Source organism: Magallana gigas, chromosome 9 (assembly GCF_963853765.1).
Source record: "Magallana gigas chromosome 9, xbMagGiga1.1, whole genome shotgun sequence".
NCBI lineage: Eukaryota > Metazoa > Mollusca > Bivalvia > Ostreida > Ostreidae > Magallana > Magallana gigas.
The window spans coordinates 32,259,946-32,285,771 of record NC_088861.1 but is presented as its reverse complement, the minus strand read 5'-3'; the positions used below and the strand labels follow the sequence as shown (position 1 = coordinate 32,285,771).

The 25,826-nt window shown below is 31.2% G+C and overlaps 1 protein-coding gene and 1 long non-coding RNA gene across 8 annotated transcripts in view; one reads left to right on the top strand and one right to left on the bottom strand.

Annotated features, from left to right (window-relative positions):
- The window catches only part of LOC136271267 (uncharacterized), a 144,404-nt gene that overhangs the window by 58,097 nt on the left and 60,481 nt on the right, over positions 1-25,826 (top strand). The gene's annotated exons all lie outside the window — the stretch shown is intronic.
- The window catches only part of LOC105321945 (uncharacterized), a 64,955-nt gene continuing 50,920 nt past the window's right edge, over positions 11,792-25,826 (bottom strand). For all 5 annotated transcript variants that reach the window (XM_066070992.1, XM_066070993.1, XM_066070991.1 and 2 more), the window contains 2 exons: positions 20,536-20,570; positions 11,792-16,908 (listed from right to left, as the gene is read on the bottom strand). In XM_066070992.1, the coding sequence (XP_065927064.1) occupies positions 16,675-16,908; positions 20,536-20,570 (269 nt within the window). In that variant the 3' untranslated portion in view covers positions 11,792-16,674. The remainder of the gene's footprint in view (positions 16,909-20,535; positions 20,571-25,826) is intronic.

Sequence of the window (25,826 nt, the reverse complement as noted above, 5' to 3'; positions counted from 1 at the left end):
GTAGAATAACGACCGGGGGTCATTCTTCTAAGTAGAATTTTGAGACCATCCTCCCGGTCATTATTCTCCGCAGAAAATGACCCTTCGCCTGAAGGATAAGTAAACATGAGCAAAATCTACATGAAGAAAAGTGATCCCTGTAGAAAAATGACCTTATAGATAATAGTTTTTCAGAATGATTTTATTATTTGTGAAATAATCTTTACAATATTGTAATTTTTACTGCAGTTTACAGAAAGTAACCGAAATCATTATTCATATACATAATGTTTTACGGTGTGTCCGTTAGGGCGAGTGCAGAAGGAACCACACATCTGTCATCATTGTTAAATGCAACTCGGTGACTTGCCTTAACCAAAACACTTCGGCTTTGTTTTAAAACTTTTACCGCCGCAAGGAACCCAAAGTTATAAAACTTTTATTCCAATGGTCCCTTCCAAGGCTTATACACTTAAATAAACTACAACTGAGCATTAATAAAATGTTAAACATACTTATTAAAATATTTAGATAAACACAAAGCCGTTTTTTTAATGTAAATACAATTATGTTATATCATTCCTTTGCCTTTTAATAATGATCCTTAAAATCAGTAAACAATAAAATGTGTCTGCGTTATTTCTCAGTTTGTTCCTTGTTGTTATCTGTGTTTTAATTATTGTCCTCTGTGACATCAATTTTGTTTATAATCTTTTTAATTTTGTACGCTATATAAGCGCCGTATACATGTGCCCTCAACCTTTTTTAGTGTGTGTTATCCAATATTATTTTAAGGTTTGACCACATATGCAACTATAACAAATACATGTAGATTAAACAGTTTAGTGTTTTTCTTTTATTTATTCATTACAAAATGACGTGGCTGCACTTAAATCTAATAATGATTTGACTTGTCTTTTTTAATAATTTTTGCCACCTACCTATATATAGCTAACGTTTGCATATATGTTTGGATCAATATGACAGTAAATTTAGCATGGAACTTGCATGTGTAAAGTAAGTAATGGAGCAAAAAAATATCAAAACAAAACTAAGCAGCCAAAGAGTCACCGTTAACACTGATACTGAGTACTTTCTATACGTTACACCCAGTACAGATGCTTGATCCACCTCTAAATTTATTGCTAAAAATAAAAAAGGCCGAGATCACTGTGACGCCATACTTAACTTTTGCGCTCGACAGTTTTCGTAAATTGTCAGACAAATTCGGGGAAGGAAATGACGTCATAAGTCAGCAAAAGTTCAGATAGGTACAGCTTTTTATATGTAATAATATGAGTTGTTTACTTTAATGTTTTAAAAGGATTTTTTATTGTAAAATGAAAATGATGTATGCGATTTTCAGGTAAGAATTATTCGTAGAAACGCTCCCTGTTCCACCATGTTGCTATGCACCGCAAAGGATTATTGGGATATGTAGAACTTTTTCACGGGGGTCCACAAAATTTTCTTTGAACAATGTGCAGATTTCAACTCGAATGTCCTCCGTTCGTACACGTTGTCTATGGAACTTGCTTCGCGCCGCCTTGCTGCACTCGCTATAAATTTAAAGTTAAAGAAGGGGTATAATTTAGAAAATAAAAATCCCTCTGTTATAACAAGATACTGACGTATTGTATCGGGGTATGGTTGTCATCTTAACGAGTTACATTAACATTTATCTCATTATTACGAGTGACAACACATTAATTTTTTTTAGATACAAGACACTATAAAAAAAATATTGTTTTTTATAGATAAAAGAGTAGATTCCATATTGATCATGAATTATACTTGTATTGACGAAATTCCCATACCCAGAATTAATGATCAAACCAAAATTATGAAAAGTTTACTCAATTGTTAGGCTTTATAACCATGCTGAAGTGAGCAGCCACTAACAGCAGCCATTAAGCCAGTAGAAGCTAACAGACAGCAAGACAAATCGTCAAAGTACTGAGAGAACTCGAACAGAAATATATATTGTACTTTATCATCGAGATCATTTTATTAATATCAAGATGATTAATAGATCAAACAATTTTTAGGAGCATTGACAACTTCAGAGGCAGTAAAGATCGTGTGATCAAAATCAAGAGAGATATAAACCCCGCGAAACCACTTGGTGGTACCCGTACAGTCCAAATTTGAGAACTGGAAATAATAGCCCTATAGGTCTCCTGCACTGTCCTGTAATTCGTTTGATGTACACTATAAAGAAAAGGGAGATAACGGCCAACCATTCACCACAATATCGTTGTGAAGAATTAAAAAATGACAAAGTTCGAGTGAGCCCAATAGAGAGATTTAGAGATGATGGAAGCACTTAGACCATTGATTTTTTAAGTTCGCGTGATCAAAATCAAGGGGAATGTAAACCCCTAAAATGAGCCGGAATTCCTTATCAAAGCTTTTAGAAAAAATATTTTCTTATTATATTCGATCAGTGTTTATTATCTACTTAGTATTTAAGATTTACTATAGCCAGGCACTCTTCACACATTTGCTCTATAGAAATAAGTTCTATTCATGATCACAAATACACAACAATGTTTAGAATATCGATGTATATGTATAACGTAGAATAAAACAAAACTAATGAAAAGGGTTTTTTTTAAATCACTTCCCTCAAGATATGTAAATATCTACGTTACCTGCCTCTTTAGTATTTTTCATGAAAATATATGTCATTCTTCGACTGACACTTTATTCACCAATGAATATTTATTATTATATTGCAACATTTATTTTTTCATGATAATTGTTGGTTAATTATCATACAATTTTCTCATTGTGTACAAATTTGTTTTTCTATTTGTCACAATTTTGTATATATGTTCAATTAAAGTTTTATTAGTCTATTAATTTTTGTGAGTAACGGCGCTCCATAGAGTGCCACGGTCAGCTAGTCGCTGACTGTTAGACCGGTTTTCGTGCATGAGTTAATTCTGGCCAGGTCGTTGATGAGAGGTGTTTCCTTCTGACAAGTTCTGTAAGAACCTTCGTGGTGTTTGACAAAATGTCTTAGGACTTGTGTGGCCTATATCTAATCCTGTGTGGAGTGTTTGAATAGAATTCCTGTGTGGTGAAAGTACGATAAACCGTGTTGAGAAAGAACAGCAGTAAGTGAGAGGTATTTTCATTATCATTTCAATTTAGAATACGCATATATACGTTTAAGTACATGTATATATATTTTGTCCCTTGTTAAGTGTTTTATGACATTTTTGTTTGTTTGCATAAGAATATAAAATATGTTAGCCCGACTGTTGAATATAATGTGTTTTTGGGAGTTGATTTTAATCAACTCTCCTATGCAGTCACGCAGACAAACCGAAAGTGAAACGGTGTTTGGACCTCAGCACAAATCATTGCTGCTGACAAGACTTAGTTCTTGAAAATGATTGATGAATTCGATGTAATGTATGCTAAAGCATTGTTTTTCAAGGAATTGTATTCATAAATACCTTGAAAATAGTCAGATTTTAAATGGTTCGAACAATTTGAATATTTTTTGTAGTCGTATGTATTCCTACGCCAGAGTTCAATATAGTCTCGTTCAACTCGACGCTCGGCTGTCTCCGTAAATGCTTGTCGGAGATTTACGGTGTCAGCCGAGCGTTTGGTTGAACGAGACTAGTGTTCAACATTGCTTGGATCCATACAATTTTCGAGAAATATTTTGTATTACTGATACATAGTTTGATTGATTTAATTTTACTCTAAATATTATATTTACCATGATTCATATGGGGGTTTCTCGACATTCTTGTCGAAAAAGTCCAAAAATTCATATTAATATAAAAATGTGCGTAATTCAAATACAAATTAGAAACTACATGTACTTGTCATGCAAAATAACATATCATTGAATTTAAGATAAACAAACATCGACAAAATCAACTCCCGTCAGTTCTTCAGTACTTTGATTTAACAGTGTAGTGTCGTAATTTTCACTGAGGACCCGACAATGAATTGAATTTTAGGTGACTAGCTGAGTGGATGTGGTCGGTTATATACATGACGGCATCATCCGTGGGTGCGGGACAACGAAAAACTAACCATCGTGGACCCATCGTCAACGTAGGAAATGTGACACACGCGGACGCACGGACACTTTATGAGCTGATGATATGGTCCAGTAACATCTGTGACGAAAGGTTTGATTTACATGACAGTGTGTCGACGCACGTGTACCAGGTTATGCGATATACACGAACGTATGATGTATCCTTATCACCAGTGATCAACATGAATTGTGGTCTCAACTATGCGCGTATCTGCTGCGGGTGAATTTTTTTATTAAAATACAACTTCCCAAAAGCATTGTCCGGACTAAGTATTCATAATTGACGTCAGCCAAAGTCGGGTTATTTATTCTGTATATATTATGTATATATATATAGTATTAAGGGGGTTAGTTTATTTTTTGTTAATATTGTTTGTGCGAGTGCGTTGTGGGATTTTTCAGCTATTTGCGTGTATGAATTGAGTGTATGAGAGTGTGTGTGTAGAGAGGGTTGTACATGTATGCAGTAGCTATATATGTTTTCTTTTCACTGTAAATAAAGTTTTTTTCACGGTTCTGCCTCTTTGTCTTTTCAAAGTTCAGTTTATAAACGAGGGAACTTCCAGGTCCTTTAACACCAATTGTGACACTTTTGTTTCCTTTTTTTTAATTTCGGAATGGCTTTGCAACAGTGGCAACACTTGCACATATTTCTTAAACACACACGTGTAGAATTGGCAAGCTATGCATAAATTTTGTAAATCAAATATCGTTTCATAGTTCAAAGTTTATCTAAACGGCAATAAGTACGCAATAAGTTTCAAATAAATTTGTCGATCCAAATTAAATAAAAAACAGTCCTGAAAATAATGTTGGGGGACAGACTGACTGACACTTTGCTGTAAAAGATTGAAGTTACTCCAGTAGACCAATATCACATTTAGCTACATTGTATCTGACTTTTATTAACATTATGTACATAATGCAAAATATAAATTTTACATATTGTAAGTTGTTTACACATTAATATCTTTACATTTCAAAACATGATTTTTAGAGATAGTCATATATAAATATGACTTTACCATTCTAATTCCAGTGTATATTATTGTGAATTGGGGTTTGTAAAATCATTTCTTTGAATTATGTTCAAATCAGCGTAATCAGCTACAACAGTATCAACACGATTAGATGAGTAATCAAGGCGTTATTAAAGTCCATAAGGTAATAATGAAAGATATCGATAATAAGCTTCATATGGACAAACTCAATGAAATGTCAATCTTAGCTGCAATAATGTAACCCTTTTCGACATTTATATCTGATATTTACTGGAGAGGCTACAATTTCATAGGATGTACGTAATGGTGCAAAATTAATTTTTTCATGCGGTTTTTATATTTGAGCTTTTTTAGATAAAATAATTTTTCAATTCAGGTTGATCAAACTTACCGTATATAAATTAAACCATATAAAACACATCAGCATGTTTACCCGTCGTCTGTTTCAGCAGCCATGACAGTTCTTGTGTGATTTTACAAAGTTCGAGTGAGCCCAATAGAGAGATTTAGAGATGATGGAAGCACTTAGACCATTGATTTTTTAAGTTCGCGTGATCAAAATCAAGGGGAATGTAAACCCCTAAAATGAGCCGGAATTCCTTATCAAAGCTTTTAGAAAAAATATTTTCTTATTATATTCGATCAGTGTTTATTATCTACTTAGTATTTAAGATTTACTATAGCCAGGCACTCTTCACACATTTGCTCTATAGAAATAAGTTCTATTCATGATCACAAATACACAACAATGTTTAGAATATCGATGTATATGTATAACGTAGAATAAAACAAAACTAATGAAAAGGTTTTTTTTAAATCACTTCCCTCAAGATATGTAAATATCTACGTTACCTGCCTCTTTAGTATTTTTCATGAAAATATATGTCATTCTTCGACTGACACTTTATTCACCAATGAATATTTATTATTATATTGCAACATTTATTTTTTCATGATAATTGTTGGTTAATTATCATACAATTTTCTCATTGTGTACAAATTTGTTTTTCTATTTGTCACAATTTTGTATATATGTTCAATTAAAGTTTTATTAGTCTATTAATTTTTGTGAGTAACGGCGCTCCATAGAGTGCCACAGTCAGCTAGTCGCTGACTGTTAGACCGGTTTTCGTGCATGAGTTAATTCTGGCCAGGTCGTTGATGAGAGGTGTTTCCTTCTGACAAGTTCTGTAAGAACCTTCGTGGTGTTTGACAAAATGTCTTAGGACTTGTGTGGCCTATATCTAATCCTGTGTGGAGTGTTTGAATAGAATTCCTGTGTGGTGAAAGTACGATAAACCGTGTTGAGAAAGAACAGCAGTAAGTGAGAGGTATTTTCATTATCATTTCAATTTAGAATACGCATATATACGTTTAAGTACATGTATATATATTTTGTCCCTTGTTAAGTGTTTTATGACATTTTTGTTTGTTTGCATAAGAATATAAAATATGTTAGCCCGACTGTTGAATATAATGTGTTTTTGGGAGTTGATTTTAATCAACTCTCCTATGCAGTCACGCAGACAAACCGAAAGTGAAACGGTGTTTGGACCTCAGCACAAATCATTGCTGCTGACAAGACTTAGTTCTTGAAAATGATTGATGAATTCGATGTAATGTATGCTAAAGCATTGTTTTTCAAGGAATTGTATTCATAAATACCTTGAAAATAGTCAGATTTTAAATGGTTCGAACAATTTGAATATTTTTTGTAGTCGTATGTATTCCTACGCCAGAGTTCAATATAGTCTCGTTCAACTCGACGCTCGGCTGTCTCCGTAAATGCTTGTCGGAGATTTACGGTGTCAGCCGAGCGTTTGGTTGAACGAGACTAGTGTTCAACATTGCTTGGATCCATACAATTTTCGAGAAATATTTTGTATTACTGATACATAGTTTGATTGATTTAATTTTACTCTAAATATTATATTTACCATGATTCATATGGGGGTTTCTCGACATTCTTGTCGAAAAAGTCCAAAAATTCATATTAATATAAAAATGTGCGTAATTCAAATACAAATTAGAAACTACATGTACTTGTCATGCAAAATAACATATCATTGAATTTAAGATAAACAAACATCGACAAAATCAACTCCCGTCAGTTCTTCAGTACTTTGATTTAACAGTGTAGTGTCGTAATTTTCACTGAGGACCCGACAATGAATTGAATTTTAGGTGACTAGCTGAGTGGATGTGGTCGGTTATATACATGACGGCATCATCCGTGGGTGCGGGACAACGAAAAACTAACCATCGTGGACCCATCGTCAACGTAGGAAATGTGACACACGCGGACGCACGGACACTTTATGAGCTGATGATATGGTCCAGTAACATCTGTGACGAAAGGTTTGATTTACATGACAGTGTGTCGACGCACGTGTACCAGGTTATGCGATATACACGAACGTATGATGTATCCTTATCACCAGTGATCAACATGAATTGTGGTCTCAACTATGCACGTATCTGCTGCGGGTGAATTTATTTATTAAAATACAACTTCCCAAAAGCATTGTCCGGACTAAGTATTCATAATTGACGTCAGCCAAAGTCGGGTTATTTATTCTGTATATATTATGTATATATATATAGTATTAAGGGGGTTAGTTTATTTTTTGTTAATATTGTTTGTGCGAGTGCGTTGTGGGATTTTTCAGCTATTTGCGTGTATGAATTGAGTGTATGAGAGTGTGTGTGTAGAGAGGGTTGTACATGTATGCAGTAGCTATATATGTTTTCTTTTCACTGTAAATAAAGTTTTTTTCACGGTTCTGCCTCTTTGTCTTTTCAAAGTTCAGTTTATAAACGAGGGAACTTCCAGGTCCTTTAACACCAATTGTGACACTTTTGTTTCCTTTTTTTTAATTTCGGAATGGCTTTGCAACAGTGGCAACACTTGCACATATTTCTTAAACACACACGTGTAGAATTGGCAAGCTATGCATAAATTTTGTAAATCAAATATCGTTTCATAGTTCAAAGTTTATCTAAACGGCAATAAGTACGCAATAAGTTTCAAATAAATTTGTCGATCCAAATTAAATAAAAAACAGTCCTGAAAATAATGTTGGGGGACAGACTGACTGACACTCTGCTGTAAAAGATTGAAGTTACTCCAGTAGACCAATATCACATTTAGCTACATTGTATCTGACTTTTATTAACATTATGTACATAATGCAAAATATAAATTTTACATATTGTAAGTTGTTTACACATTAATATCTTTACATTTCAAAACATGATTTTTAGAGATAGTCATATATAAATATGACTTTACCATTCTAATTCCAGTGTATATTATTGTGAATTGGGGTTTGTAAAATCATTTCTTTGAATTATGTTCAAATCAGCGTAATCAGCTACAACAGTATCAACACGATTAGATGAGTAATCAAGGCGTTATTAAAGTCCATAAGGTAATAATGAAAGATATCGATAATAAGCTTCATATGGACAAACTCAATGAAATGTCAATCTTAGCTGCAATAATGTAACCCTTTTCGACATTTATATCTGATATTTACTGGAGAGGCTACAATTTCATAGGATGTACGTAATGGTGCAAAATTAATTTTTTCATGCGGTTTTTATATTTGAGCTTTTTTAGATAAAATAATTTTTCAATTCAGGTTGATCAAACTTACCGTATATAAATTAAACCATATAAAACACATCAGCATTTTTACCCGTCGTCTGTTTCAGCAGCCATGACAGTTCTTGTGTGATTTTACGGGATTTATGCTTGAAGATTTGATGGGCTTGATAACGTGGATGTCTGTGTAAAAAAGCGAACTTACCTCGTTCTGTCACTAAAACATCATTCAAGGAAATTCATATTTACCGCGTTTATTATGTTTAAGTTTGGGGAATTCCTATGTTCAGTTCAAGATCCGCTTCTGAATTCTCATTGGCTGTCCCAAAATAAAACCGATCAAGGTCAGTAAACATGGCGGACGAATTCAACCTGCATTGTTGACATACACGAAAAAATAACCGAAATATGGACTATACTTAGTATTGTCGAAATAATTTATGCCATACACAACTACAATGACTCAGTTCAGGTAAGAAATGCAAATGTTATTGTTATTTATATACAATTTGAGCCGAAATCTTTGCAGGAGTCATTCACTCCCGCACTTGCACCATTACGGAGATCCTATAGAGTTGTAGCCCCCCCCCCCCCCCCCCCAAAAAAAAAAAAAAAAAAAATCGGGAGAGACCTTCTTAATTGCAGCTACTTCTATATTTTAGTCTCAACTTTGACCAACTGTATCCTGCAACCTACAACTCATACATGTTTTCATGTATATCATTCTAAATAAGCACGCACCACAACAGTCATACAGTGCTGCTATCGTGAAAGTTGACAAAACTATCCTATCCTATCCTATATCCTGTATCCTGCATCCTATCCTGCAAATAAGTTCTATCCTATCCTATCCTATCCCATACTTTCAAAATATAGGAATGCAAGTTAAATGAAACGAAATTTAAAAATAAAATGATTTTATCAATTAATGAAGTACTCAAAATGAATGATTAAATCTTAAAACCGAATCTTCATCGAGCGGGATAACTTACTTACCTGTGCTACGGTTAAGTTAAATCGTACGTGGGATGGACACAATAACGTAAACAAACAGGTAAGCGATTAGATTTTTGATTTAATTATATTTATGCATAAAAAACAGATAAATAACTTCTATGCACTTATTGAGGAACTGTTTAGTCATATATTTTTATCAAATTATTTTCTTATCACATATAACTGAGCGTAATTATCATTATTCGAGCGATTCGTTCGGCGATAAATGTAAACACGATCTGAAAATAAATAATTCCTTTAGGAAGTTTATATCGTTTATAGTTAAACCACTTGGAGTTATTTTAAAAGTATAAATTCTTAAGCATTTATAGCTAGCTAACATTTATTAATTCGATATGTTCAGGTTAATATCGGACAGAAATATGCGTCCCTGTTATTGGGCATCGAAGAAATTATATTAAACGTGAATCAATGTCTGATTCTTGTATACATGTTTATCTTTTAAAATGCCAAATTAGTCGTTTATAAAATCAAGCTTTTACTAATTTGCAGACTTTAAATGAAGTAAATACAGAAATATCTTTTTGACGTTGTCAAATGTTGCAACGAATTCTCACAGTAACTCCGTACTTGCGTACGAATTGACAAAGATGTAGCGCCGACATTTTAGCGCGCATTAACGTTATGCACAGCGTTCTTGATATAATAATAATTATTAAATGGTTTAACTTGTAAAACGTATTAAATTTACATTGAAAATACATTGTTTAGCCAATTTTCGTTTCGCAAAATAACTCTGAAATTTATACTCGAATCTGATTGGCTACAGGATGCAGGATAGGATAGGATAGGATAGGATAGAACTTAACTTTTATATTCCTATCATGTATCGTGCATCCTGCATCCTATCCTATCCTATCCTTGTCAACTTTCAGGATAGCAGCACTGTAACAAACTCCTATTGTTAATCAATAGCAAAAAAGCAAACTAAATTTCACATGAATCTTAAAGGGGCATGGCCACGATTTTGGTCAAAAATTATTTTTTCGATTTTAATGTTTACCATGCTTCAGTAAGGCATTTTTAATAGGCAACCAAAATTTGATGGGTTACAAGCGAGTTACAGAGCTTACAATTCTTCGCTATATAAACAAAGCGTTTGTTTACATTTCGAATGTTGAAGTGAAAATTCCAGTTTTAGACCTAAAACAATGTGTTAATCGTTAGGAACTGTTTATTTATGCTTTAAACGAATAATAAGATAGACAAAGCAGCTTTAAAAAGTATTTTACTGGTATATTGAACCTATGTAAACAAAAACAGGGCACGAGCCTTGTTTACATGACGAAGAATTGAAAGCCCTGTATCTTGCTTAAACTCAACGACTGGCACCCAAATTTCATTTGATCATTAGAAGTGCATTCCTAAAGCATTGCAAATAATAAAAACAGAAAAATAAAATTTGACCAAAATTGTGACCATGCCCCTTTAACGAAATGACATGTTGTAAGTTTCAATGTGTACACCTTAAATATATCTGATCAAGTTCGTTTACTATAAAAACAAACAAGATTATATTCAATTAAATAATTATCATGAGTGTTTAGAGTCATGCAGTTGAAAATATATATATATATATATATATATATATATATATATATATATATATATATATATATATATATATATATAGGTAAATCCAGAAAAAAATCACAGTGGTCGGATAAAATATAGTAAAATTTAAATGAATACCGAACTTCGTGTTTTTATTCATTTAAGTTCTCTCTCTCCTCTCTCTCTCTCACTCTCTCTATATATATATCTCCAAATCACAAAAGTATTTTCTTAGTGTCCGGTAAATATATAATAAAAGAAAGAAAGCAACACTATCTGCATAATATAAGCGCTTTCATTGTTAAAAATCTGCAGACATTTTACAGTCTGTAAAACGTCTGAAGATTTTTAACAATAAAAGCGCTTATGTTTTGCAGTTAGTGTTGCTTTTTTTCTTTATATATATATATATATATATATATATATATATATATATATATATATATATATATATATATATATATATATATATAATGAACGTTTACTAAAATTAACAAAACACATATTAAGCACATTCTTTATCGAGAGAGAGAGAGAGAGAGAGAGAGAGAGAGAGAGAGAGAGAGAGAGAGAGAGAGAGAGAGAGAGAGAGAATGAGAGCACTCAGAGAGTTAATCACAGGGGTCCAAATTTCTAAGTCTGTATTAAACTTATCCATTTCACTTCTTTCTTTTGCACAGAATTGGAATACTTTATATCTCTGTTTAAAACCATTCATGAGGGCATTTACTGTTAATTGGTTTTTCTGGCATTTACTTTTGTATATGTATTTTTTTTTATAATGATGAATACAATATTGAACACTTTTGACTTCACACCATCTAAGACACCAAAAACAAAAGTTTTATTATCAAGGACTATTCTAATTCCTTTAGAGTTGCAAACTCTAACAAATTTTGATAGTAAATGCTGTACCCTTGGACATTCCCATAATAAGTGATATATTGTTTCCTCAGCATCTTCACAAAAGGTACATAGATTAGTATCCATGTTACCAATTTTATAAATAAAACTGTTTGTAGTTAATATACAATGGTTTATTCTGTACTGCAACCATTGAAATTTAGAGTCCGAGGTAATAGTAAAAGGTAAATGAAATATTGAAACCCATTGTTTTTTCTGTAAAAACAAAATGTCTTCTCCATTTTTCCTTTCCCACTGGTGTTACATTTGTCTGAATTAAATTATCATACATTAATTTTGAACTTTATTATGTTACATGTAATGAAAAGGTTTTAGTATTAAATGGTATAAAAGATTTGAAAACTTCATTTCTAATGAAGTTGAATTTCTTTAGATCTGAAAGTACAGCTTGTCTAACTCCCATATATGTTAAATAATTTGTATGAATATTAAATTTTCTTTTTAACATTTCAAAATCTAAAAAGTTTTTATTTTCATCAAACAAGTCAATTACACATCTTACTTCTATAACATACCATGATTTATAAAAAAAAAAAAAGGACCGATTTCCTCTCTTAAATTTATTATTATTCCACAATGGCTGGCAACAATAATCCTGCCAAGATTTTACATTTGAGTTATCTGGGATTTCTTTAAAGGCTATGGTAACTTCCTTCCAAAAATCATTTATTAAGGAGGAATGCTACACCAAAATTTTATTTTATGGATCGTTAGAGTATCATTTCTGTAGCAAGATTGCAGTGTTTAAAGAAGGATATGCCCTTAATTTTTTTATACGAATTCTTTTGTATTTTTTACGAAAAAGTAGAAAATCAATTTTGGTTGCAAGTAACGCACTGTAAAGTTAAAATTTTGGTGTAGCATTCCACCTTAACAATTCCTGCATTTGCAAAATATAATCTGAACCTGTATTTAATAGCTTTTCTATATTAATAGTATTGTCTAGCAGTGTTTTCCATTTTGAATTATTATCCTTAATGAATCTCATAATCCAAGTATACTTTAATCCTTTAATATAGGAATTTACATCAACCATCCTTAAACCACTATGTTCATACTTCTGGGTACATACTTGTCTTTTAATTTTATCACATTTTGAATTCCGATAACATTGAATAGAATATTGTTTAACCCTTTTAATGTTTTACTCTTAGGGTTTTTTAAGGCTATAAATAAATAGTTTAATTGTGAAATTAAAAGAGACTAAACCAGTGTTATCTTTCCAATTGGAGCAAAGGTCATTATTAAGTTTTATAATTTTATCTAAATTTACGTCATAATATATGTCCATTGAAAAATCATTTCTGAACATATTTTTTCTTTAAAATATTTCTTACTCCGTATCCACACAGAGTTTTTTCTTTGTTTATTTTAAGACCAGATAATCATAATAGTCATCTATTTCATTAATGGTTGCCCTTAATGATTTTTCAGATCGATCAAGGATTATTGATGTATCATCTGCATATTGTGATATTAAATATTGGTTGTTATTAATTTTGATTCCTGTAATATCTTCACTATTTTTAATTTTAATTGACAGTATTTCTGCACATTATAAAAATCATATTAGATATTGAATCACCTTGTCTACAGCCTTGGCCAAGTTTTAAAAAGTTTGATAAAATGCCTGCCTGGGACACACAGGACATAGCATTAAATTGAAACGTTTTAATCCAGTTACAGATAAATTGACCAAAATTAAAATAATTGAGCGTATTTTGTATAAATTCCCAAGCTTTCTCAAAATCAATCATAACTAATACCCCTGGAATATAATTATTTTCTGTATAGTTCATCAGATCATAAATCAATCTATTATTTTCCCCTATATATCTTCCATAGATGAAGCCAGTTTGATCATTACTGATAATTTTTTTTAGAACTGTTTTTATCCTGCTTGCTATACAACCTGACCCAATTTTGTATATAACATTGAGCAATGAGATAGGTCTCCGGTTACCAAGGGAAAATTTACTCTTTCCCTCTCTAGGTATACAAGTTATAATTCCTTGTGTCTGAGTAGATGATAATTCTCCTACTTTATATCCAGAATTTAAAGATCTAACAACAAAGGAGCCTATTTCATTCCAAAACATTTTAAAAAATTCAACTGTGAACCCATCACCGCCTGGACTTTTATTGTTTGACATACTATTTACAACTACAGAAGCTTCCTTATGTGTTATATAACCTTCAACTGATTTTTGTTCATTGTCAGATAATTTAGGGACAGAATACTCTTTTAGAATATCATTTAGTGAAATATCTGTACTTTCTGCTATTATCAAATTATTTGCATATAAGTTTTTATAAAAATTTTCCAGCTCACTTAAAATATCAACTTGTTTAACTATATTTTATCTTTTCATTGTTTTCTGATAGTATTATCTTTGGAATAATTTTAGTAGTATAGTGACGATTTTCTAAATTTAGAAAATAAATAGTTGGTTTTTCTCCCTCATTTATCCATTTAGAGCGTGAACGCACCAAACTACCCATGACCCTATAGTTTCTTATATTTTCTTATTCTTTTTATTTATTTTATCAATATGTTTTTCGTACTCCTTTTCCAATTCTAAAAGCTCTTCTAGTAACTCATTTTCCTTTTTTTGTCTTTTGCCTTTTTAAATAGCTTGCATATGAGATAGTTTTAGATCTAATTTCCATCAACAGTGTCTCCAGGAAAAGCTGGTCGTTAATTGTAAATTGGATTTCAGAATCTGGAATATCCAGAATAGACTCTTTTTTGTACACTGGAACTGCATATTGCATTTTAATTTGATTAATATGACAGTTAATACTTTGAACATACTCTAAATCTTTTAAAAGGGAGTTGTTAAATTTCCAAAGGCCACTACCATGTTTAAAATCATTAAACTTTAAAGAGATAAAAACAATGGAATGATCAGATCTATAGCTTATCATGATATCAATATTTCTAACTTCTTTATAAGTGAAGCTGAAATAAGAAAAAAGGCCAGGCGTGCTTGTTTAAGAGGTGTAGGTTTTCTCAAAGCATACCTCTTGTCATATGGATGAATTCTCTATGTATATCTACTAAACTGTAAGACATTATGTGCTCTAGAACTATTTCCCTCGCTTTCGGATTATTAACATGTAAATAATTATAATAATCTTGACTTGTATTTAATACCAAATTAAAATCTCCAACAATAATCATCTCATCATTTTGAAGTTTGTTAACAATATTGCTCAAATTCTGGTAAAATTCCGTAGTATCCTCATTAGGTCTATACAAACATATTAAGCTTAACTTTCTCTTCTCTATTGAAATACTAAGTGCTAATAAATTCCCTTTATTCTCTACTTTGAATTGCTCATGTATTTTGAAATCAGAATTGTTTTTAAAGAAAATAGCAACTCATCTCGACTTTGAAAAAATCGAATTAAAACAAGCCTCATAACCCCATTTGTTTCTAATATCTTGTTCCATCTCCTCCGTAAAATGTGTGTCTACTAAACATAGCATATTACATTTTTGTTGTCTATAGAATTGAAAAAATATCTTTCCTTTTGTTAGCATCGTTTACTCCTTGACAATTAACCGAAATGATTTTAATTTCAGCCATTAATAATTACAGATATATTAGTATATTTCATTAAAAACTGTAAACACAGACTGGGCAAATTATCGGCCCGTAGATCTACATTTACTAGGCGTATTTTTCCATGATCAGTCTCATTTCAGTAAGAGGAAAAGAAAGAAAGATATAGAAAGAGAGAAAGAGAAAATGATTAGTTTCTGAGGATATGAGTGCATATTCTATATAATTTTTAGTATTATTTAGCCGAAAACACGACAAAATACTTTGGCGAATCACTCAGCGACACTACACCTAACATTTACAACGAAAAGAAAAATACAGAATATTAGGTTGACGACAATAGATAGAATATTTCCAGCGTACTTAGGTAACACAAAAAATTATATAAATAATTAATACATAGGAAAATAATGATAAGTAGGTAAAATTGCTGAGCTGTATGCGAACTTCAGAAAATGTTTTAATTCGAACTTCATAAGGAAAAAATAACACCGGATAATTATATAATGCAAAGAGAAGGTAAATATAGAATGGAAGTTGACGACAATGGACAAAATATTTCTGGCGTTCTAAGGTAGCATAAAAAATAAATAAATAAGGAAATTAATAAATAAGTAATACTAAGGTAGCACAAAAATGAATATGAAAATAAATAAATGAAAAAAGGGAACTTAAAGAAACAAAGAAAAAACTCTTAATTTTAAAGATATTTACAAATTTCATATATATGTAATCATTATTCCTTGTCATTGTATTGGCTAGCTTGTAATTTAACAATACGATATAACAAGTTCACCCATCAAGAGTATTGGCTACCTCACACAAGTGTTCCTCCATGATTCGCCAACGGTCCGGACCAAGGTGTCTGGGGACACTCCGGTGCGTAATGACCACGACCAAGTCTTATTTCATGGCTTTAAGATGATATATTTATATTATATCTCATTCTTTTTTTTAATCTTCTTTTTTAACATCGCTTCCACGTTTGAAATAGTTAATCATCTGCGTCTCATAGGATTTCAGGTACTGACTTTCTTCCCTTATCTTTTCACTAGACTCATCGGACAAAAACGCTGGATTATCGAACCTTTCATCAAGTAATAAGGCTTTGTTATGACCATGTTCATGTTGAATAAATACTAGTTTTTCCAGTGTATCATTGACGACCTGAACCCATCTCTGGCATTCCTGTAAAATAAAATCCTTGATAAAAGTTTTTATCAACAGCTTGTAGATATAAAAATCATTCAGATATTGATCAAATCAAAACAATTTACACTAACGATGCTTTCTGTAATAATGATAACTAGACACGATCTAGTTGCGAGCAACGAGTGGGTCTTCCGTCCGATTTTTTAATAGATAAGATTAAACTTATCAATTCAAAGATAAAATCGTAGATCTAAGCGAAAAATAGTGAAAAACTATTGCGGCCCTCGGGGCTTGAACCCGGGTCGCCTGGAGCCATGTCCACGACTTTTTTTTTTTTTTTTATCTTTTATTGATCAATCATACAAATTACACATCAACAATCATCATAATGAGTATCACAGCATTATATATAGTGTGACAGTTTACAATAAAAATTCGTTAAAAAATGAACAATAATACTCCTTCTGTTTCTTTCAGCAGTGGATTGTTTTTTCAAAAACTTTTTAAAGAATACTTTTCTGTTGTTCACAATACACATATAATGATAATTGTAATAGATATAATGTCTTAGCAAATATTTGCAAAAACTTGTCAAATGCACAGTTTTGTTATTTTGCAACATAAGCTGTCTCCTTCTATAAATTGTGAATCTACATAAGGACATAAAAAAATTAACAAAAAAAGTGTTAACATTTTTCATAACATTGGGAAAAGCTGTGATGAATATCTCATCGATATCTAAGACATTGTATACACTATTTTCACAATCTTTCAATAATGACTCTAAATGGTATATCATAAAATTTCTTTTAAAATCTTGTATTTCTTTGCATTTTACAAACATATGAAGTAAATCTTCACTTTCTGATAAACACAGTGGACATCTGTTGGAATCCGATTTACCAATTATGTACAATTTCTCATACGTAAAAATTGCATTATGATAAACTTTAAAATCAAGCTCCACAACATCAGGAGGCTTTCCACTTTCTTTAAGTACAATCCATCTATTATCAAGCATCTTTGTATCGTTTGTTCTAAGTTTTTCTAACCAATATTCATTTGACTTTGGAGGATTAAACAATTTTTGAATCAACAATCTATAAAAGACTTTTACAGTGCATGAAGGAAAAACATAATTTGTATTTTCAACACAAAGTAAAAAAGAAGGTAACCATACTTCTTTCCTATAATCATTGTTTTGAACAACACTTTTCCATTCTTCTGGAATAATAGATAATAATGTTTTGTAATCTTCTTTGATATGTTTTGCATGAATTTCAGAATCACATTCATGTATCATTTCTACAATAAAAGATGCAGGTAAAAATCCAGGTATCACTTCATAAGAAATGTATCTGATATGTGTGATCCCCGCTTTTATAAAATGTTTCCATAACAATGTCTTGTTTTGATTGACAATTTTTGGATTAAAAAACAAACAGTAATTAAACACATCATTTAAACGTTCATTGTATTCAATATTGTCCTTCACAGCATACCAAGCACTAAACATTTCTTTATAAAAACAAGGTAAACATTGTAAATCTTTTTTGTTCAACTGTAGAAGAAACATTTCCACCCCTCCTTTCAAGTCACAAATTCTTGATATAAAATAACTAAAAGTGTATTTCCATACAAGCTCTTTTCTTGTGCAAAAATATTTTGCTAAAAATTTTAATCGACTGAGCTACTCGGACTCTCTCTTCAGAACTTTGACGCTTAATTTCTCGAGAATGCCTTGATCAAAAATAAATAATAAAAAATAAAAAAGTCGAAAATTCATTTTTTTTTCCGGTGACAACCGGAAGTGACGGCGGATTTTTTTTTGAGCGTGTTGCACCAGAAAAACGGTAGATCTTTCATCTCTGAAAATTTCAGCCCTATATCTTTACTCGTTTTTTAGAAACGTCGCAGACAAAATTCGCTTTTAAAAATCGTTTATCGACGATAACTTCCGACCAGAAGTGAATTTTTTAAAATTGAAAAAAAAACAATAAACTTCAGATACGAACGCGTTAGTGTTGAAAATTTGAATAAAATCGATCGAGCCATCTCCGAGAAATCGTCTGCACAAAATCAGTAAGAAAAAAAAAGAATAATAACAATAAGAAAAGTGAAAAAGAAACAATAGAATAATAGAAGGGTCTTCCAATGAAGACGGAAGACCCTAAAAAGTCCTATCAATTCCAGATCTGCAAATGTAATGACTAAACGTTGAAATACATGTAAAAAAACACTAACACATGTACAGCAGTTTCAAAATTCTGACCCTTTGATTGGTTGGTTTCCCTTACAAAGTTATTTAATTATGCTATATTTTGATATCAATTTTGTATTCATGATTACATCAGATTTATAAATAGTTTATATAAATAGTCTAAATTAGTCATTTCAAGACTTAAGCACCGAACGACTTAACATTGTTTGGTTACATTCAAAGTTAACAAATCAAGTAACCAAATCAAGGGCGCAGCTGACACTGAACTCAAAATTGAAAAATACCATGTAAAGTAATGCATTACATTACCCAATACCGTTACTTTATGGCATAATTAGGGCATTAAATTACCATTGCCATTACTTGATTTTCTTGAAGTAATGCATTACATTACCATAACATGAGTAAAATAATGTATTGCCTTTACTTTGTTTTAAAAGTAAAGCTAATAAAGTCTTAAGAGTTTTAGCCCCTGTTTCAAATATAAAACACTCTTTAACCTATCTACAGGTTCATGTTCAGTATCAGGTTCAAATTCAATGACTATATATACAAAAGTCATTCTTTATTTGCTCAATATATAATCATCTTGTGGCATTATGAACAACATATTACATAAGTTAAAAGATATTTAAAGACATTTGGCATGATACAATGTCAGATATGAAATAAAGACACAAAAATAATGTATGAAAATTTATGGAATAATGTTGCGGTTATTAAAAAGCTAAAAAGAGATATTTGCTCAGATTACACAAACCTTTATAATTTTGGACACTTAATTGTATTAATTTATAAACAGAGGGTTTTTCCCAGTAATATTTCTTAATATATTTAATCGGATTTCTTTATGCTGAGGACACCTTAAGAATTCAACAGAAAAAGATTGCTGTTGCACGTTATGATCTAATTTTCAAAAGTTTCATCTTTTAACTGCATCCTATTAGTTTGAAAATCTTCCCAGCTTTACTACATAAACGTTCTACAGGAGCATTGGAAGCTGGGACTGAAAGATTGATTGACAATCTTTATCTTAGGATATATTTAGTGCAAAAAATAGAAAAAATACATAAATCTTGTATTTTCTATCGGTCCAAAATATTGTACTTTATATACAACAGAGAGAGAGAGAGAGAGAGAGAGAGAGAGAGAGAGAGATTAAAATTATTTTCAAATGGGTTATAATATTGGAAGTTATTTTGATTTTCGTCATGGATGGACAGTGCATTCATTTTGCCCTTTAAGGTGCACGTCTGTCCTCTTTTCTTTTGGGACATGGCGTAGGGAAGGGGATTGGCGTGTTTTGCACTTCTTATAACAATAAATTGTTTTGATACTTAGGTTATCCTGGGGGCATAGGGTGTTGTTGACACATCTTTATTATCTTTATATTTTTTTTTACCGCTTAGATCTTACATATAACTTTTGGACAAAAGAATTACCTGTATTGGATCTTCGTCTTCCTTTAAATGTATATCTAAAAAGAAGAAGAACAAACTATTACATTTTTAACTAATAGCAAAATTAGCTTTTCGGTTTACACAAAAAAACCATAATAAATTACAAAACTCACTGAAACGAGGCATCTCCTGCATGAGGCATCATCTCTATTTACCATTTTATATGAAAATCATAGTTAATGATCTTGCGTATCAATGGATACTGTTTTTACACAATATCGTAAATCATTTGTTGAAAAAGTGTTTGATAATCATATGTTTATTTCATACAGTATTGTAAGATACAATGTTTATCAATACACTAATATAGAATAAGACATTGCAATCGATGATATTATACAATATTGTGAAATATGATATATCATAAGTTACAATATCATACAGTAATATGTAATGATACAATATGATGTTGTAACATAACTATGAAATGATATAATATCAAACTATGTTATGGTTTATATACAACGACACGGTATTGTATCGTGTTTTACATTATTGTGTAACATAATACAATAGCATGACATATAATATATGACGCAATACAGAATCATATAATACAATATCATTTCACATATCATATATTTATGATACATAAAATGATATTTTATCAGATGATACAATCTTATATGACACTGTAATATATCATATAATACATTGTTTTCCCTCGGACTGAAAGGTCACATTTTCATTGGTTTAAACATAGCACGTGAATGCCTCATATATCTCTATATTTGTTCTGTGAAAAATAATATTACGCAATATGGCCGTCATTGACGACGCTTCGCTTACTCATTTCGAAAGTTCATAGTATTTAATACATAAAGCGCATGCCGGAAGTTCTTTAAAGTATTTGGATTAGTTGCTCATTGAAATCCTTTAAAATTAGAGTAGTTGCCCTTAGAATATTGACGTCACATTGTTTTGTCTGGAGCAGAACAAAATGGCAGCGTCGAAATTTGCTCAAATCTCCGCAGAGAAAGAGAGAAAACATTTAAAATTGAATAGCAAGAAAACATTGTAAGTAAACATGGGTGGAGCAAAGATTTTTAAGAGTAATTGAAAGGTGAGATTGAAAATTTTGAAGAGTTTAAATGACTTAAATTGGACGAGATGTTAGGCATCTTGTACTTGGCTTTGCGAAGATCATCGCTATTTGTGAATAAATAAGTCGCTTGATAGTCCTCTGGAAAAACAAAACACTTATAAGGTTAGTTACTGACTCACTACGGAAATATATTGGGTTAATCAATCTCATAGACTGCTCGGCTTCGCCTCACCATCTATGAGATTGATAAACCCAATATATTTCCGTAGTGAGTCAGTAACTAACCTAATAAGTAATAATATCATATTCTGCAATATCATATCATATGATACAATATTATACATTACAAAACCACAGGATACAATTTCATGTGATATTGTAATGTATTATAATATATTATAATATATGTTTTGAGCAAATTTAGACGCTGTCATTTTGTTCTGCTCCAGACACAACAATGTGACGTCAATATTCAAAGGGCAACTACTCTAATTTAAAAATAATTCCAAAGGGCCACTACTTTAAATATTTTAATGACTTACTGAACACAATTCCTGTGTTGAATAATATAAAATATCAAGATGAGTAGGTGAGGCGGCGGCCAATGACGGCCATATTGCCTAATATTAATCCTCAAAGAACCTACATAGAGATATATGAGGCAATCACGTGCCATGTTTAATCCAATGAAAATGTGACATTTCAGTCCGAGGGAAAACAAAATACAATAAAGTGTTTTACAATAATGTATCATATGATACAATATACATTTTAATATTGTAATATGCTATAATATTAAATATAACAATATCCTGTGATACAAAAAAATATGATACAATATCATATTTTACAAATACTACAATCGTTTATATAACAATATCATGATACAATATCATACTATAATAAACAAAAATTGATACAATATCATATTATAATATATAAATTTTACAAACATTATATATGATGCATCATTGTATCATATAACACAATATTGTATCACATCATACAATATTGTATCATGTCATACAATATTACATCATAAGAATCATGTTATATAATTTTACAACAATATCATCGATTAAGTACATTTGAGTGAGGCAAGTCTTTGATAATGGAAATCAGGCTCTGCATCTAAAACTACCTCTGTGATTCAATTACATTATTGTTAAATCATGCGAGTTTGAAATAGTACTATTAACTATTAAACATATGAGCTGTTCAAAAAAACTTAAAACAGTTCTAATCACCTTAGCCTCATTAAGCAATCGATACCAATGGCTCAGGTTCAGCATTCAAGCCTGTTTGGTGCATCAGTATCATAAGACGCACTATCTATGCAAGTTTGGTGAAGTTGGGACCAATAAAAACTAAGAGATAATCATCAGAGGGCACCCGTTCTAAAAACTTTTACCTAATCCAGAATCCGAAACCTACAGCTTCGATTAAGCATCCAAAAGTGTGGCATGCATCAGTATCACAAGATGCATATTCCATACAAGATTGGACAAGAGGTAACTTCGATACATGCATGGCCATCAAATGGCACTTGCTCCAAAAACGTTAACCTCCTCCAGCAAATTCATTGCCCAGATTTAGTATATCTATAAGTAGGTCCAAATGTATCATCCAAGCAAGTTTGGTGAAGATAGGACAAGTAATAACTTACACAGGACATGCAACAAAAACTAAAACCAGGTCCCGACGCCGACGCCGACAACGACGTCTCGATCAGTGGGCTAAAAACCGATTAAACTTATCAACTCGTGTTAACTTATTCAAAATACTTAATTTCTATATTAACAATGCTGAAATTTATTTCCTTATAATGATAGCGACTTTTAAGTTTATATAAAACAGTATTGAAAAAACACTCAAACCACTGCCAATTATAAAGATTATTAATTTTCCCAAAACACATGCTCCATCTTATCTATGGCTCAGATAATGGTTCCCTTCTGAAAAATTAATTCAGCCAAACTTGTCTTTGATTTCCTTATTAGCTCCTAAGAATTTATCATTAACAAACAACATTTTCGAATTGTGAGTTGATAGAATACTTATAAAATATATATTTAGTTATGACTTAAAGATAAAAAACCACAATCTGAATGTATTAATAAAAATATATTTTGCTCAAGTGGGTTTACTATTAATCCATTAATTATTTCAACATCAGTGTACAATATATAAGATAAGAAAAATAAAACCTGTAATAAAAACATCAAATATTGTCTGATCTAAATAAAATGTGCAAGTGCACATCTTCAGATGATATTCAACATATATTCAAACCTGTGAGCTAAAATCATAATAACATTTTACACGTCTTGTCTGATGAATCACCTGGGAATTAGTGTCATGTCTTACAAGTAGTAAATAAAAGGTATTCGTGCTAAAAGAGGAGCTGAGGAAATTCTATTCACATACTTCTGGTACACACAACCTGGCCTCAGTGACTTGCATTAAAAAAGATTCTTGTCACTTAAACGAAATTAAAACAGTAACAAAATTTTCTGTTTGCGGAAACTTTTGCAAAGCCTTAAACTAATTATAGCATTTGTTCTTACAACTGAATATTTAGGAGCAAATCACGTTTATAACATCTACTTTTCTTGAAAATATATTTTTCATTATATGGGCTTAAAGGAGTAAAGCTACATATACTACTGAATTATTTTTTAAAAACTCGATTATTTAAAGAAGTGAACATGAAAAAAATAATTGTTGCTTAATAAATTTTAAAAGCCTTTTGAAACTTAAAAATGAGGTATGTTACCTTTTTGTTTATTTCTATCAAGAGATTTTATCAATTTAACACTTTCAGTGAAAGGTTAATGGAGGTAATCTATTATTCCCCAGCATGCATCTGTTCTCTGACGTAGATAAGCTACATTGCTGCTGGTGACTGGGTCAATGTTGGAACTAGGCCAGTGTTTATGAAAGTTACAAAGAAAAAATATGCCTTGATGTGAAGAAAACTTTTTGTGTACTGTCATGAGAAGACAAGGATTTAGTACATTTCTATAAATGAACCTCAGATAACTATTTATGATTTGTACAAAAAAATGAATAGATAAATTAATTTGTGAAATATAAGACCATCACATTCCAGACGTTTGTACGGAGATGTGACAGTCAGTGTTTACATAAATAAAATGCTGTTTTTAGATTTCAATTTAAATTAATATAAAATTGTAATTTCATTTTCTTTGTAGGGTTTCTTACCGTTACTTTTTATTTAAATGCCCTGAAATATTTTCTGATTTTTTTTTATACATAAGATCTTGATGATATGTACGCCGGTTCTGTTTCTGCTGTCAGAAGAATAATAGGACTAAACCACTTTTTGGGAGTTGATTTAATCAACTCTCCTATGCAGTTACTCTGGCAAACCGAAAGTGAAATAGTGTTTGGACCTAAGCACAAATCATCATCGCTGACAAGACTTAGTTCTTGAAGATAATAGAAAAAATTCGATGTAATGTATGCTGAATTCGAAGCATTGTTTTTCAAGGAAACTTATCAATAAACACTTTGTAAATAGTCTAATTCTACATAATACGAACAATTTAGATATTTTTACAGTCTCATGTATTCTTACGCCAGAGTTTAATATATCAACCAAACGCTCGGCTGTCTCCTTAAATCTCCGACAAGCAGAAAGGCTCTCTTGCTTGTCGGAGATTAACGGAGACAGCCGAGCGTCTGGTTGAAAGAGACTTAGAGTTCAATATCAATAGTGCTTGGATCCATACAATTTTTAGAACTGCTTTGATTACTAATACATAGTTTGAAATCTGTCTTTAAATATTACATAACATGAAATTCTTGTCGGAAAAGTAAAAAATTCATATTGTAAAAAAGTGCGTTATTCACATACAGACTAGAAACTAATTGCCATGCAAGATAAGTTGATTTTGAAATAAATGATAATCGATATAATCAACTCCCGTCAGTACTTCAGTACTTTAATTAAAATTCAGAAAGCTGTGCAATGCACCTTGTGTGCTCATTTATGTAGCACACATAATGTTCAAACTCATAAACAAGAAATTCCAGAGTGCAAGAAAAAATAGGTCACAATAACACTGATCCACGGACATTCCATTCTAGTTACATGTCACATTAACTGCTGGTGGGAATGCATCATTCTGAGATCCAAAATCTTCCTCTATAAACACTGTTTAAAATGACAACTCTTTACATTCCTTTCAAGTTTCCATTCACA